Raw genomic sequence first — 16,415 nt, forward strand, 5'->3', positions numbered from 1 at the left:
TAAATTGTCATTGACTCTTGGTCATGTCAATAATTGTGCTGGTTTTTACCTATGATTAAATGAAAACAAGACTGTACTGTATATGAAACTCCTCAGGGTTTTATTTTGAAACAAATAGAGGATAATAATGATAATAAATTTTATTTGTATTGCACTTTACATATGAAAAACTCATTTCAAAGTGCTACAGGGAAATAAAAACACATAAAAACAGTAAAGACAGTTGTTCTACTGCAATATTTAAATACTGTAACTTCACCGGTGATTAGCACATGCCGCTGACTGTTCAAAATGTCACACTAATGTACTATACACTACAAACTCAATGAGTATATACTGTCTACTATATACTATAAGTATAACAAGGATGATGAGTGTTCCCACTGAAGTATACTTCCAAGTTTCCCAAGATGCATTTCAAACCTACAACAAAAACCTGAAGCACTTTGAGGCTAAATGTCTCTGTTAATTCTCCACCTTTGAAAGTTCTGAAAACATTTTAAGTGAGAAAAAGACCAGGTAGAATATCAACATGTAGACATTTCATCCATAAAACTTGCGGAAGCACATTTCATTCAGACACGAGATTTTCAGAGACCCTCCATCGTGCTACTGACAAAACTTTCAGTTAATTTCAAAACAAGAGCCCTATTTACAAAAGCGTTAAAAAAACGAATGGAAGACAAGAAGAGAGGCTTTTGTTTTGAAAAGTCGGATGTTTGATTTTTAGTTTGAAGCCGGTCCCAGGACGATTTTACGTTCCTCTCACAATGCATCATGGGGCGGTTAAGTATGACTAGTTTGCCCACCGTGCATACTTAAAAAATGTCTCTATATACAGTAGTTTACATGACATTTACATACAACACAGCTAATAAAAACAGTTTGTTTGCATGGTAAACTGAACCTACTGTAAATCACACTGAACAGATGCGTGCTTAGCTTTGCAGTCCTTCTGCTCGAGTTCACTGCAGTACAAGTAATTTGTGCTTTTCATCTTGACGTGTGTCATTGTACAGTGACAATAAAAAGCCGAAAAGGAGATATTTAAGAAACAAACTCAGAGCAGCTCAGCAGGCTGAGCAGTGAAAATACAGATACGTGGGAAACTATATCAAAATGTAGTACAATGTGCTCTTCTGCTGGATTTTAAGTTGCTCACTGAATAAAGTAACTTAATTAGCAACTTGTAATTCATTAATTTTGTGGTCCTAAGTGTGGAGTGCAAGAGAGCCAAGGCAGTGGCGCTTATTCTGCATAAGACTGATTACTATACAAAGCGCTGAGATGTTTACTGTACAGATTGGGTTAAGAGTCTCTTATTCAGTAGTTAGCGCTCTGCTCTGTACAGTAAACATCCCAATGTTCTGTGTAGTAATCAGTTTTATGAAGAATAAGCATCACTCTTACTCTCACAGTGGAATTAATAAGGATATACAATATTCTGTGAGAATTAAAATGCTGCTTATTCTACTTGAAACGGTTTATGACACAGAACACAGATGTTTACTATACAAAGCTGAGCAATAACTACTGATTAAGTGTAGACTGGAGAATAATGTTGTTCAATGTGAGAGTTCATGGTGCTGCTTATTCTGCGTAGCACTTCTAGTTAACTACAGAGTTGGGGAGTATTAATGATTAAACACGTAACAATTACAATCAATATTGTAATATATGATGTGATCATTGATAACGCTGTAAAGGCTACTGTTGGTGAGCTTACTAATGCTACATAAGAGCCAGATGTTGGTGAGAATATTGTACGCATTAGGACATGTCCATCAGAATATTAGTGTTAATGAATGTAGTTATTAGACAACAAAAGAAAGATATAGATAATACAAATACACTGTGTAACTGTACAATCTAAGAAAAGTCATGGTTTCCAACAGAGGTTGTGTTTCGTGCATCTGTGGATTTGAACTGTGAAATGATCAAACTGCTGACCATCACTTTTACAGGCGACATTTTTACTCTGTATAGTTTACAAACTTCATTTTCAAAATATTTTAAATGTATTTACATTTTTAAAATATATTTCTGTCTAATTTGGCTTTTAAGACGTAATGTTTCATTATCCTCCACCACAAAGTAGAAGGGTGTAATAGGTAAGTCCGTCCGTTTGAGTTAAAGGGGATGGCTTTTCTCAGAAAATGTTTAAGATACGATTACCAAATTTGGTGTGTGGTTTTAGGGTATCAATACCTAGATGAGGTTCAAAAATGAGAAGTGCGCATTCATTTTTCAATGGGCCTCTTCAAAAGGGAAAAAGAAAAGTTGTTTCTCATTTATTTGCGAGTCAAATATTACAACAGTTGGTGGGACCGAATCATTCTCACATACCAATATATAAATGGGGCCCACACGTGTCATGGGGGCACCAGGGGGACCCCGGGTGCCCCATTATTCAAATGATTACTTCTCTGTCAGAACTTGTTTTTACTCTGTTCAAGGTATCTTCAAAGGGGACAGCTTTTCCTAGAAACCATTTAAGATAGCCAGCAATTTTTTAATCTGATGTGATCATATTTTCTTATGTATACATCAAAGTTCTTAGATTTAGGACATTTAGGAAAAGGTTGTGACTTATAATGACAACCAATATGGCGGGGATGTTGATGTCTCCTTGTTGAATTTCAATATTATACAAATACTGAATAATAATTAAATATTTCTAATAGTGTAAATATTAAAATCTAATTATTTACAATTACAACCCCACAACACAGTAGATGATGAAGAGCTTGCGAGCCAAAAAAGTGAGGGTTCCCCCGATCTAGAACAGTGGTTCTCAAATGTTTTTGGCTCAAGTACCCCTTTCTCTTGTTTATGAATGCAAGCACCCGCTTTGTTTGACTGCAACATTTTTGTTTAGAATTCTATGAAAAAACAAACTACAGAGCACAGTGGATGGAATAAATAACACACATTTTAAACAATCTTATTTTGTACATAAGTGGAATGAAACAGTATTTAGTGCCTCCTAAATACATTTATTTCTAGGGATGCACCAAAAGGAAATCTCTTGACTGAAACACTGAAAGAAATTATTAGCATTTATGGCTTAGTGCGTACTAACCTCACTAATCAAAGCATTGTAGTTGTATCAATTAATATTAATGCTATAAAGAATATATCAATAATCCAGACTCACGCGTGTTGGCCGTTGTGTTTGAAACATCCTGTTCCAGTTAGTTGTTTGAGTGAATAAAAGTGTTTCGGCCAAGAAGCGAAAATGCACTTTTGGGCCATTTTGAGCTGAAAATTTTCGGTGACCGAATTTTGGAATTTGCGTCACTAATCATTTTTTCAGTAGTTTTTATCATTTCTGGTAATCTCCCACTACAGTCCTTGTATTTTCAGGTAATGTTCCATCATCATTAATATAATTTTTAACCAAAAAATAAACATCATAAAACCCCATGTTTTTAATGCAATCATTTGATAATTTTCCACTCTCGCTCAAGTACCTGCTGTAAAGCCATCGCGTACCCCTAGGGTTCCACAAACCCCCATTTGAGAAACAATTGCAGTTAGCAGAACAAAAGAGGGGGAAACGTCATGGATGCCAAACTGAATGTATGGCAAAGTCGAGATGTTTGAAAACGATTAACGCTTACACGGTTTAATTTGCCTGATAAGGTGTGAAAAGAAGGTAGATTTTAAGAAACATTGCTTGAGAGACCATTATGGCTGAATTTAAATATGGACAATAGACATGGAAGATTAAATCTACAGTAGATCATCAGACTTTATCAATCGAGCCGTGCATGATGACCACCCCGGAGTAGCTCGGCTTCCTCATTAGACAGACGTTAAAAACAAAATAAAATTAGTTTTGTGCATTATGATGCCTATTGACAGACTGAATGAAGACAGATGCTGATGATTACCGGCGGCGCAGTGGGAATAATTACGTGTAATGTGTGTGTGTTTTTTTTTTCTTTTTTCGGACAAATCATTAGGATATGGGGAGAAAGCATGAGTGTGAATTCAGGACGGGGACAGACTGAACAGCTGGGTTTAAGAATAATGACACACAGACGCGGGATAAACATGCAGACGTGAGGTGAAGGCTGATGAGCAAACACTGCGGCGCGGGGAAAAGAGATGTTAGGAGATGATACGGAGGTGAGGGATGGTTGGGAAGACTAGGGCTGCGTCCAAATAGTCCTTACTATCTCCTTTCCTAGCCACTTTTGACGTCATTCACGGGGTAAAGGACAGATATTAGCAGACTTCCTAGGAGATAAGGCCATCACGTTATTTTGACAATCAGACACACTTCCACTAGGTGACGTAATAATGTGACGGTGACGAAGGTTAGTGAAATAGAAATTTCGAAAAATGGACTAAAAGCACTGATATAATCTCAAATATCACAAGGTTTGAATGTAAATCAAAGGAAAAGAGGGCTACAAGAAACAAAAGTCAAACTAAAAGAACTCAGAAATCAACATCAATCCAAAATAAGTATGATTTTAAGAAATTGTTAAATTTTATGCAAGCTATAGGCCTACATAACGTTGTAGGCATAAAAATGTCCAACAACACAAAGCATTCCTCAGTAAATTAAATATGTTGACTAAAATGTCCTGTGCTTGCATATCATAATATATAGGTTTTAGATCATTTAAAGTTGTTCAAGGCATACTGTATTATTGCATTGGTAACTCTCGCTTTTTGCGCGTTTCCACTGGGAAAAGTACCTCCTCCGTGGTACCTGGTGCTGCTTTTTTTAGTGCCACAGTTGTTGAGGTTCCAAAAAAAGCAGCCCTGGGGTCTCATTTATAAAAGTGTGCCTCGGTAAGATCACTTCAACTGGCATACGCTAAAAACCAGGAAGCGCATATGCAAAAAAAAAATTAGAAATGAGGGACGTACGTCAACATCGACTTGAAAGTTGTTGATCGTGAGGAAGCACTTTACTCCGCCCATACGGTGCCCATAAAAGGTGAACGACCTTAATGAATATTCACTAGTACGAATGTCACCGTGGATCGAGTGGGAAAACGAGCAAATAAAAAACATTTCACTGAATGCAGGTGGAGGGATTAATTGTTGAGGTGGACACACGCAGGCGAGTGTCATTTGGTCACGGTGCGCATTACGAATGCCAGAAACGCGTTGCGTTGCCTCAGAGCGTCAGACTGTGACTGAGCTCAGCCTCACAGACAAAAAGCTGGAGGACCGTTGGGGAACCCCTCTGTGTTATAACGAGGTTGAGGGGGACACAGATGCACTATATGCGCCATGCATGGGATTAAATTGTATTTTCTTGTTTGAAATAATAATGATGAACAAGTAGTAAAACACTTTTGGTACCATACGTTATTCACAATAATTCATTTAAAGAAAAAACATGTTTTTCATCAGTCCCAGGGTGTTTACTGGTCGGTAGTGCTGGGGTAAGTGAGGCCGGGGGCACCGCAGCCTCCCCCGGCTTCCCACCGCGGGCACCTTGTCCTTACGGGGGGTCCTTCTGCCTATAGGTCTCGCTGGTCTCTGAAGATCCGCTCCCTCCACAGAGTCTCCCGTGAGCCACGTCCTCCAGCAGTGCCAGTTAAGCCACTGTGCGTCTTGTGAGTGCGTTCTTTTTTATAACAGCTACAGGTGTTGCAGCCAATTGATTAGCAGTTTTGTGCAATGATCATGTAATTTTATTCACAATTATTATTATTAATGTAAAGCTGTTTTTGTAGGCATGCGCACGTCACTCACTCCCTAAAGCGTCAGAATAATTTTTTCCTCCTTCGTTTTTGATACGTGTTGTGAAATGTGCATTGTTTCATTATTTCACACAAATGCATCAATTTCACAGAACTGTCTTTAATTTCATCCTTCTCCTGTTGGGGGTGGAGTTTCCAGTTTCTCATGATTTTCTGCGTACGTCAGGGTGGAGGTGCGCACATTATCTTGCCAAGTCCCAAACGTTGCTTATAAGTGGCGTACTCTTTCTTTCGTACAGACGCTGCGTTTATGAATGAGGCCCGTGGTCTGAAAATGTGTAGGCACAAAGCAGACACTGGTTGGGTCTGAGAGAGGAAGCATTTGGCCACCATTGATTGCAATCCGTGGAGTCTGGAAGTTTCACGTGTCAGTATTGGGTCCTGAAAGCGAGGAGTGCGGAGCTGTGTAGAGCTGATACCGCCGATAGAAACACGCCATTATATGACCTGCGTCATCAGTGTTTCCTTGGTTAAAGGAGGTTATAAAGGAAGCATTGAGCCTCCTTTCCTTAGCTTTTAAAGAATTTGAACATTCCTTATCATGGCCGCCACTTAAACACTTTCGGGAGTTAAGGAAAAGCGGATAGGAAAGGAGATAAGAGGGAGTATTCGGACACACTTAATATAACAGTGAATCAGAGGACAAGCAAACAATGGGGGAGTATCTTACATTTCTGATCCTTCCAGGTCACAGTGGGCTCAGGTCGACCGACTGCCAGGCAATACAGGTTTACATTCTCTCCCTCGTTGACCGACACATTTTTCGAGATGTTGACGATTCTGGCTGGCACTGTAAAACAAGATGAAATTGTTATAAAATGACCTCAAAATCATCTTTTTATTCCATCAAAAATCTTGATAGGGTGTGATAAAATAAACCTGTTAAAGTGTTTAAATCTTAATGCAAATCTCTTCCCCTTAGACAGCCAGGCAATCAGCTGATTAATGATCTGTACCACCGTGCTTGCTGAACTGTGCAACAATATGCTTGACCACCTACTTAACATGCACTGCATTTTAAATTGCTGCAAATGGGCATTAGAGCCTCCCTCTCCTTCTCCTGACATCAATTCTAATTTGATTTTTAAAGAAAAGTACGCTTGCAGCAGGGAGAGGAAATTTTAGCTGGTATTTTTCAAGCTGATGACCACCCGTGAGCACTGCTTTGCCCCAAAGTGCTAAGGTGTTATGCATGAACAAGTTTGATAACCCAATGGCCTACGAACTTGAACCATCATCCATTATCGTTGTATCTAATGAGCTTGGCTGGGCCTGAGTTTTATTCCAAGTCTTCATCGGATGTTTTTTTTTCTGCTTTACACCAGTTTAATGTGCAATAAAGCCCAGATTGGATGGAGGAACTGCTCGTGTTTGATACACTGGCTGGAGGGTGTAATTATTTTTGCGTAATATCAAACTGGGCTGAAAGGGGAGGCAACTTGGAGTTAGATATTTAGCTGTATGTGTATGGCCATCTGTGCCAAGTACCATAGTATCAAAGAAATATGTTTAATGTAATTTTAAAGTCGGTTCTTTAAGAATATTACAAAGTATGCATAAATAAAAGGTGTAAGTAAAGGTATGCAATGCTGGACAGTGTCATGTTAATAAATCATGTCACTCAGGATCAGTCAGGTACTCGCTCACTTGGCTGCCGACTGGATGACTGTGCTCGTGTTGTGGTCGTGCACTGTTGCTTCTTTACTAAGGTGCTTGGACAGCCTCATGTGTCAACTCAACACACAGCCTCATCCATCTGATCTGCCCAAGGTCCAGCTTATAAAGGCAAGTCATCATAATGGGACGCATGATAAACAGCATGTAAGGCAGGGATGGGCCACTCTATCACAGCGGGGGCCACAAAAATGTGATTGTATCTGATCCGAGGGCCACATTATCAACATTCATGTCAGCATTTAGACTTAGACTTTCTTTATAGTCATTCAAACTTGAACTTTACGGTATAGATGAGAACGAAATGTCGTTGCATGTAGAATAATGACCAGTCTGAGTATTAAAACAGGGGGAAAAAAGGATTTTGATGTGTCAGGTTTTAGTCATGTGTGTTTTGTTTTGGTTCTTGGTTTGTGTATTTTTCTGTCATTTTCTACATTTTTGTTGTTGATTTGTGTGTTTTTGAGGTCACTTTCTCTGTTTTTGTTTTTGCTTTCTGTCATTTTGTGTCAACATTTACATTCTGTAAATGTTGTTGTTTTGTGTGTTTTTGTAGTCATTTTGTTTGAAGTGCTTGTTGTGTCTGTCTTTGTTGTCATTGTATGTGTTATGAGTCATTTTGTGTATTTTTTTCTTTTTCTTTTGTGTTTTTGCATTTTTCTGCCGATTTTTTTGTTTTGGGAGTTACTTTGTGTATTATGTTGAGCTTCATATTCCTTACGACTACTTGAATTACAATTCTAGAAGATATTGTATAAATACTCGACAGACGTTTACCATACTTTAAGTTCTATTTATGATAACTGTTTGGATTGAATTTTGAAGTGTACTTGTTGGAAGAGGCATGTGCAATTTAACTGTACTTGTGCAATGACAATAAAATGATTCTATTCTTATTCTCTATTCTGATGTAAGGGAACTTGCTCAGGTTATCTCTGTATGCAGTTTGTTCAAAAATGCATCAGCAATAATCAAAAATCATTACTAACTGATGATCTGGCCAGTGTTGGAACAAGGAAATGAACCATTGGGAGAAATCTTAATTGCTTTTCTTCATAATAAAGCTCTATCACACCCACTAGACGACAGTTCACCCTGGAAAATATCAACATGCATAATTAACCACTTTTCGTCGATCTAAGGGCTTGATATTTTTCCCATGCAGCCACAAAGGTAATCAAATCCACACCCTCTGGATTTATTACGTATATTATCCAGGCCCACAGTTTGCAGCTATCAACTATCCATAAAGCTTTCTGCTGACCTTGAACAATGAGGTAGACATGGGCTATGCGGGGCTTGTTATTGGCCTGGAAGGTGCAGGTGTAGGGCCCCTCATCGGTCACTTGCACTTTGTTGATGTGAATGGAGAAATCACTGTTGTTGCTGTTGATCAGGGTCACCCGTTTGTCCAGTGACCACTTGTCTGTCCCCGTGAAGAGAATGTTGGAGCGGTTCAGCCAGGCCTTGTGGGTAACCTCCTCATCAATCCTACACCTGTGGGGGTAACACAAAGTTATTGATCAAGGGGAAGTTTGATTTCCTTCATATGTCACTCTATTGCTCTGGAGCAGAGCTGAAAAGGGAAAGACCCATTTAGGTGTAGTATAGTGGTTCTTCAAAGTTTTTTGGTTCAAGTACCCCCTTTCTCTTATTTTTGAATCCAAGTACCCCCTTTGTCCGACTACAACATTTTACTTTATTTGAAAACAACTAGAGAGCATGATGATGGAATGAACAAGGGACCTTTTTTGGATCTTAACCCTATTTTGATATCAAGAATTTCTGGCAACCCTAAAGACATTTTTTTTCTAGGATTAGTAGTAGTTTATTTTGTCATTTAGTCATGGTACTTCCCAATGGGGCTTGTTTGCGTGGAGACTTTCTTCAGTTTCTCCTTACACAGTCCAAAAATATGCATCTCTGCTCAATACTAATATGAAAGTGACTATTTCCAAAGTCGTTCATGGCTGTCATGTTATGCTGAGACGTGTGTGAATCTTTGGTCTCAAGCCATGTGTGGGTTCCTCTTTTGGTTATTTTGATTGAGTTCTGCACTGAAATGGACTGATATTACAAATAATAATCCTGCCTGCTGAATCTCTTTGGCTGGGTTTCCATTACCCTTGGAAATTAGCTAAATCTAAATAACGCAATAAAAACAGGTAATGGAAACACCAGAATTTTAAAAAAAAAAAAAAAACACTAAAATATTGCCAAAAAGTTTTTATGCTTTCACGAGGAGGAATGTCAGATGTTTCGATATTAAAATGTGTCACAAAAGCCCCATGGAAACACACAGAACGTGACGTACCTGGTCACATGACCACTTCTCTCTGAGAAAATATGGCGCAGTACATGTAAACGGAAGAGGAGACGGAGACATTTCTTAGCATTAGACCGCAAACAACAAAGGAATACAGAGTTTTATAAGGATGTTTGGAGCATCCACCTTTCTGCAGCGAGGCTTCTGTCCAAAACAACCTTCAATGGAAACACGTTCAAAGTGCAAACATACTTTGTCGACATTTAGAAATATCGTTTTTATTTTGCGGAAATCTGTAATGGAGACAAGCTACTGTCTGGGTTCTATCCTGTTGTGGGTGTATCCATTGATACGTCTAGCTGGGTTTCCATTGCCCTTGGAAATGCACAAAATCTAAAAACTGGTAATGCAAAGACATTCATTTTGAAAAAAAACACTGAAATATCGCAAAAAGGTTTTTACGCTTTCATGAGGAGGAATTTCTGACGTTTGGATATTGAAATTTATTTCACAGAAATCTGTAATGGAAACACAGCTTCTGTTGGGTTGAATGGGCATAAGCTGCCTTTTACATTGGAATGGGTTGAGCTGGTGGATAGTGAGATGGAATGAATCAACATAAACTATAAAGTGAGTTGAAAGAAAAGGCCTGGCGGTAAAACCGCTGTATGTGTGCAGATACTTTTGTCCAAGTTAAAGTCCTGGTTCCAGCAGGAAGAGGCTTGTGGCAACTGTAAAACCTCACACTTTGACTTGGACAAAGTTGAACACCTAGAAAAACAATGGACTGGTACAGTGTTAACAGTGCAACAACACTAACCCAGCTGAGGTACTTTGACAAAGACATGTCAACCCATTGTCTAATTGTTCCACGAAGACAAAGACATAATAAAGAAAATGGTCCAACATGATTTGGATTCATTGTCTTTGTGGCCAGAAGGGTTTAGATAGAGACAGTAAAGATAAAAACAAAACAAACGCACCCCATCATAAAACCCATTAACTGCATACAAACGATCCACTAATCTATCCTTAAAATTACTCACTTATCCACCGACGCTGTTGCATAAGGACTGCGGGCCCAGAGGACACAAGCTCCGTAATAGCATCAAATATTCCTCTTCCTAATGGGCTGCGTAAAAACCAACAGAACAGTGTGGTCGCCAGCATAACACACCAAGTATTGTGTCACTTGGAGAAAAGTGATTTTACATTAACATTGAGTTTATTTAAAAGGCTCTTTAGTCTTGTGTTTGGCAGCTAATTTGGCTTCTGGCATGACCTAACCTGGTATACACATTTGATTACCAAATACAACTGTTGCAGTTTCATTTTATGGTAATATGTACAGGGTAATACATTTGAGTTAAAGACTTGTTTTCAAAACAAGTGCTAAGAGTGGAAATGAGGAGAGAAAATGCTTTACTAAATGAATGTCTGAACTCAGTTCTGGACAGTGAAAATCCTTCAGTTTTCAGATGTCTCCTTACAGTAGTGTCATTAAAGAGGTCTGCAGACCGCCTGGTCAAAAGCCTCAACTCACAGTGAGGTATATTACAGCAGGGGTTCTCAACCTTGGTGTTAGGATCCCAGTTGGGGTCTTGAAACACTGGGAGGGGGTCGCCAGATGCCTTCAAGGACCTAGGAATATCTTTTGAACAATTTGAGCCCATGTTTGCTTGTTTTTACCCTTTTTCTGCAACTACACCAAACATTTCACATTTTAACTTATTTTCATCACTTTTTCTTGCCATATTTATTCTCCTTTTAATGCATTTTTTGCCACATTACTCCCATTTCTGCCACTTCTCTATCAAATTGCAATGCCTTTTATACACATTTTTCCACTTTCAAGACATTTTTGAAATGTATAAACCCTTTCCACCACTTTTCCCACCTAATGTCTCATATGTTGACCCACTTTTAACTTAATTTCATTATTTTTTTGCCAAATTAACCATATTTTTCATGCCCAGTATTTGCCAGTTTAAAACTAATTGTTCCTTTATCTAGTGGGGCATCATATTTCTATGGAGTGGTACTGTATATCATGAAGGGGGTTTATGTATTTTAGAGTGGTTCATCAAAGCATGGTGAAAACAAAATACAGTTTCAGATAACCTTGATTAGAACCCTGCATTGGTATCCAGAAGATGATTTAGAAAGACATTTGGAAGAAAAAGCAGATGTTTTAGAGGTTGCAAAAGCTGCTCAAAGTTTTCTGGAAATTGCCTGATTACATATACATTATATACATTATTCATGTATATAACATTATGGAAAAATGAAGGTTCAAAGATTCCACCAAAGCATTGTGATGCCCTTAATCAAGCAGATTATGAAGGGAAGCAAATCAGTGATTTTGTCGCCACTGGCTCAATGTTTTTCTTTAAAACTGCCACTGTTGCTCACTGAACTTCTAATAATGTAATGCAAGTTGTAGTTTGCTTTTGCAGAACAAAACCACAAATGACTACAATATGCCTTGGCTCATTATCTTATAATATAGAGCAATTTTAAAGTGTCTTGTGCAACGTCTAAATATTAGTTCATAAATAATTTGGCCAGATATGGAACTAAATGCCATGTTGTAGTGTAGAGAATTGAACAACCATAATGTAAATATAATTATACAACACTTAACGCTGACCAAGTAACTTGATTGGACCAGAGACATTCCATGAGTGCTGATATCGTGTACGACAGCACTGGGATTTTTAAAGACATCATCAATTCGCTGTACAGACATTTTAATAACCGGTAATTAATGTTACATCAGTTGTTAACTATCTGTGGCAAACATGGACATATTTCTACAAATGACATTTGATCTATAATATGAACGGTCATCAGACTATGAATATGAAATTAAACAAAGTAGAAATGTTTGTGTTGCCTGGCAACACCCTTGTCTCTCTTCCAGTTGCAGAACTATTTGTGTTAGCAGACTTACGCACTCGTGCCTACGACCAAATCACACCAGTGCTGATATTCAGCACAACAGCACTCCTCGTGTGATATTGCCTAACTATCAGTAAATATTGGAAATCGGAAATTTAGAATTGGACAATATTGGATATCAGCCAAAAAAAGGAATGTTGGATATTAGCTTTTTGCCAATATCTCTTATGCTGATATTGTCCAACACTTGTTTATTCGATTTATTGATATAAAAAATAAAAACAAACCATAATTATTATCTTTTCATTCTTTACCTTTTAATTGCGTTTCACAAATGTACTTTTTTTTTTTTAACTCTAGTGTAACCTTTTTAACTTGTTTTACTATGTTTCTTGTTTGTTTTTACTGTAAGACCGTCTTTTATGTTTTATGAATGAATGTTTGACAGTGCACTTAGAGCTACTTGCACCTTGTTTTTCCAATGTGGTTTTATAATGCAAATGGAAATAAACTGAATCTGAATCTGAATGATAACAATCTGGTGTGTAGTAGGGCTGGGCAAAATGGACCAAAACTTATATCTCAATATTTTTTCTCAAAATGCCGATATACGATATCAGATCAGAATCAGAATTCCTTTATTAATCCCAGTGGGAAATTGTTTTTGTTGCAGCCACTTATATCACAAATAAAAGAATAAACATTAAACAAAGACAAAATAAAGAATAAACATTAAATAAGTGTATAATTAAGTATAAAGTATAAATCTCGATAATTTTATAATACATACAGTCTTAACAGAAAGATAATTCTGGGTTAAATTTGCTGATGCAAAATGCCACACAGGGACATTTATTAACAAACAGCTGAACAATATGGGCCACTTTTGGCTTTTTCTCATCTAAGGGACAGCACATGTGAGTGAGTTCTGTAGAGTGGCTAGTTTATTGGAAGGTCTGTGTTAGGACACACTCAGCAATCCATCAAACTGTGCTTTTCTTGCTGTTTCGGAGAAGTAGTGAAAGCAGCAACTCCTAAAATAACTATTTAAAAAATATATATATATATATATATATATATATATATATATATATAGGCAATATTATAATTTTCTATATCACCAAAATAGAAAACTCGGAATATCTTGAATCTCGATATATTGCCCAGCCCTAGTGTCGAGTAGATCTGACACCCTTACGATACCACTCATATCCTCAATAATACATCTTGTGACATTTTAATATTGTGATATCTTGTCGTAATATATATTGTCTGACTTTTTCTTTGCTCCCTGGTGCTGCCAAGCCAGGTCACATCCAAGGAAGTTGGCTTTTTTGCCCCTTGGAGGTTGGAGGCCAAGTAAAGATGTGACTTCCACTTTATCACTCACAGTTAGACATGATGGAGAGAGTCAGCCTTTATAATATTACTGCAGATGCTTTATCAACCAGAGAGATGATTGCAGAGAAACTGGATGACACTGATAAACAACTTTTCAGCTTCACACAGACAGTGCTGGCACAATGTGAGATAGCTAACTGAAGTTAGCCGACAGAGATTTAGAGATTAGGAAAGCATGGGACACGTAGGGCCAAACTTATTGTACGGTATCAGCTGGTGCAGATGTAGGATCAAAAGTTACCTCAAAGTGACGCTTTCCCCTTCCAGGACTGTTATGTTGTCCGGCATGTGTCCGAATTCTGCACCATTCACACTGGGTCCTGCCAAGAAAAACAAGGCGAGAGGTGCGATTAGCATTCAATAGTTTCACCAGATGCTCACTCAGTATTCATCAACATCAGGTACTACCATACGTGATGAAAAGCTTTCATTACAGCTTTCCCAAATTCATTTGAAAAAATACAATTGTCAATATATTATACAAATATTTGAAGTGACAGTACAAAATATATATGAATTCATTTGTTGTTGTTTTTTTTTAAACACTAGTATAAGTTTTCAGTTAAATGGTCCCAAAACTTTGAGACTTTAGGTTGGTTCTTCTGCTGTTGCTCAATTCTTCTTCACAATGTAAAGGGTGAAGCGATACTGCACCCAGCAGTTCATGTTATGGTACTACAATAAAAATGAAGCAGAAAGCGGCTGCCGGCCTGATTTTATCATGAATTTACATTAAATGACAAGTTGATGTACATTTTTGTAGTGAACATTATCCCTTATGTTACTAATATTTTTTTCTTTAATACTATTGTTATCCTGGTCTTTTGATCTTTTTTCTTTGTCCACTTTTGACAATTAAGCTATCAAAACGTACTTTTATAATTTGTAACTTTAAAACTTTTTAAGTTGTTATGCGTGCAATTTTCTGTTCCCGTCCACTCTCATTGGAAATGTCAGCTTTTTCAACTTTTTTCAACCTTTTCAACCTTATTGCTACTATTCAGCTATTGTCAGGTTAATGCTTAGTTAATGCTAGGTTAATGCTAATGCTAGGTTAGTGCTATGCTAATGTTAATGCTAGTTAATGTTATTGCTAATGCTAGTGAATGTTAATGCTAGTTAATGCTACCTAATGCTAATGCAAGGTAATGCTAATGCAAGGTAATGCTAATGCAAGTAAATGCTAATGCAAGTAAATGCTAATGCAAGCTAATGATGTTAGTTAATGCTAATGCTAGTTAATGCTAATGCTAATGCAAGCTAATGATAATGCTAGTTAATGCTAATGCTAGCTAATGCCAGTTAATGCTAATGCAAGCTAATGATAATGCTATCTAATAGAAATGCTAGTTAATGCTAGTTAGTGCTAATGCTATCTAATGCCAGTTAATGCTTATACAAGCTAATGATAATGCTAGCTAATGCTAATGCTAAACTAATGCAGTACAAGCCAGGCCAGCACCTGCATCCTCTCTTGCATGTTCTTCAGGAAATGCAAATATTCTAATATTTACAGACCATTTAATACAGACCATCTCGCAAATCTCGAGATGGTCTGTATATTGAATTCTATTTTTTTCTTTTGCCCCCCGTCAAGAATCTCAAACTCTCCTTTTGGGTGCCACAAAAAATAGCAACCTCACTGAGTCATTTGCAGCAGGAATATGTCCCTGTATCATCCCTTATTGATGAAACAAATGTATTATATATGCTAAACAATCAAGTCCACATCTCCGCACTGACCCCCGTCCTGGAATAATGATTTGGTTTTACCCTGCATTCGGCTGGGACGACACGTTCATTGAACAGCGCTGATAATGAGCCAAGGAAAGAGGATTCATGCAGAGTAGCTGGAGCGTGAAATGAAGGGAAAGCAACAGTAACAGAAGGGATGCTCGTCCCACCTACCGCTACAAACCCACACAGGCCATCCTGCGAGTTAATAGCTGAGAAAAAAATAATGCAATCCTGCCATTGGTGCGTGTGTCTGACACACTCAAGTTAGAAGTAGTAAACTTTAAAAATGTCAAAGCATCAGTGAGTATTCGTAGTAATAACACAAGGTAATGAAAGACATGAAAACCTGGCAATGGGACTGTTTTTTCAAGGCAAGCTGCTTCCCAGTAGGACACCTGGCTCCGTTCATTTGAACTCTTGCTTAAAACACAGCAAGACACCAGATACCTCTGCTTGTCTTCACCCGTCATCAGTTATTTGCTCTTCTTGCAAGATGACCTTAATATCTCCAAAGGATTTTAGCTTCTCTCCAGCCTAGGGCTTTAATATTAGTGACTTTCAGAGACAAATCTTCTGCTGTCAGGTGCAAAACTCCTCCTAAATGGTAGAAGAACTCAATGCACAGAACGCTATTTGATGTGTGAACAGCTCTAAAGGGATTACACCAAAAATGATGGCGTCTCCATACTAAATAGATGAAAAAT

At 37.8% G+C, this 16,415-nt stretch overlaps 1 protein-coding gene across 1 annotated transcript in view; it reads right to left on the reverse strand.

Moving 5' to 3' along the window:
• iglon5 (IgLON family member 5) overlaps nucleotides 1–16,415 on the reverse strand; it is a 173,382-nt gene that overhangs the window by 23,780 nt on the left and 133,187 nt on the right. The window contains exons 2-4 of the mRNA XM_028469875.1: nucleotides 14,216–14,294; nucleotides 8,671–8,903; nucleotides 6,403–6,522 (exon numbers count right to left, since the gene is read on the reverse strand). Of these exons, the coding sequence (XP_028325676.1) occupies nucleotides 6,403–6,522; nucleotides 8,671–8,903; nucleotides 14,216–14,294 (432 nt within the window). The remainder of the gene's footprint in view (nucleotides 1–6,402; nucleotides 6,523–8,670; nucleotides 8,904–14,215; nucleotides 14,295–16,415) is intronic.

Source organism: Gouania willdenowi, chromosome 16, assembly GCF_900634775.1.
Source record: "Gouania willdenowi chromosome 16, fGouWil2.1, whole genome shotgun sequence".
Classification (NCBI taxonomy): domain Eukaryota; kingdom Metazoa; phylum Chordata; class Actinopteri; order Blenniiformes; family Gobiesocidae; genus Gouania; species Gouania willdenowi.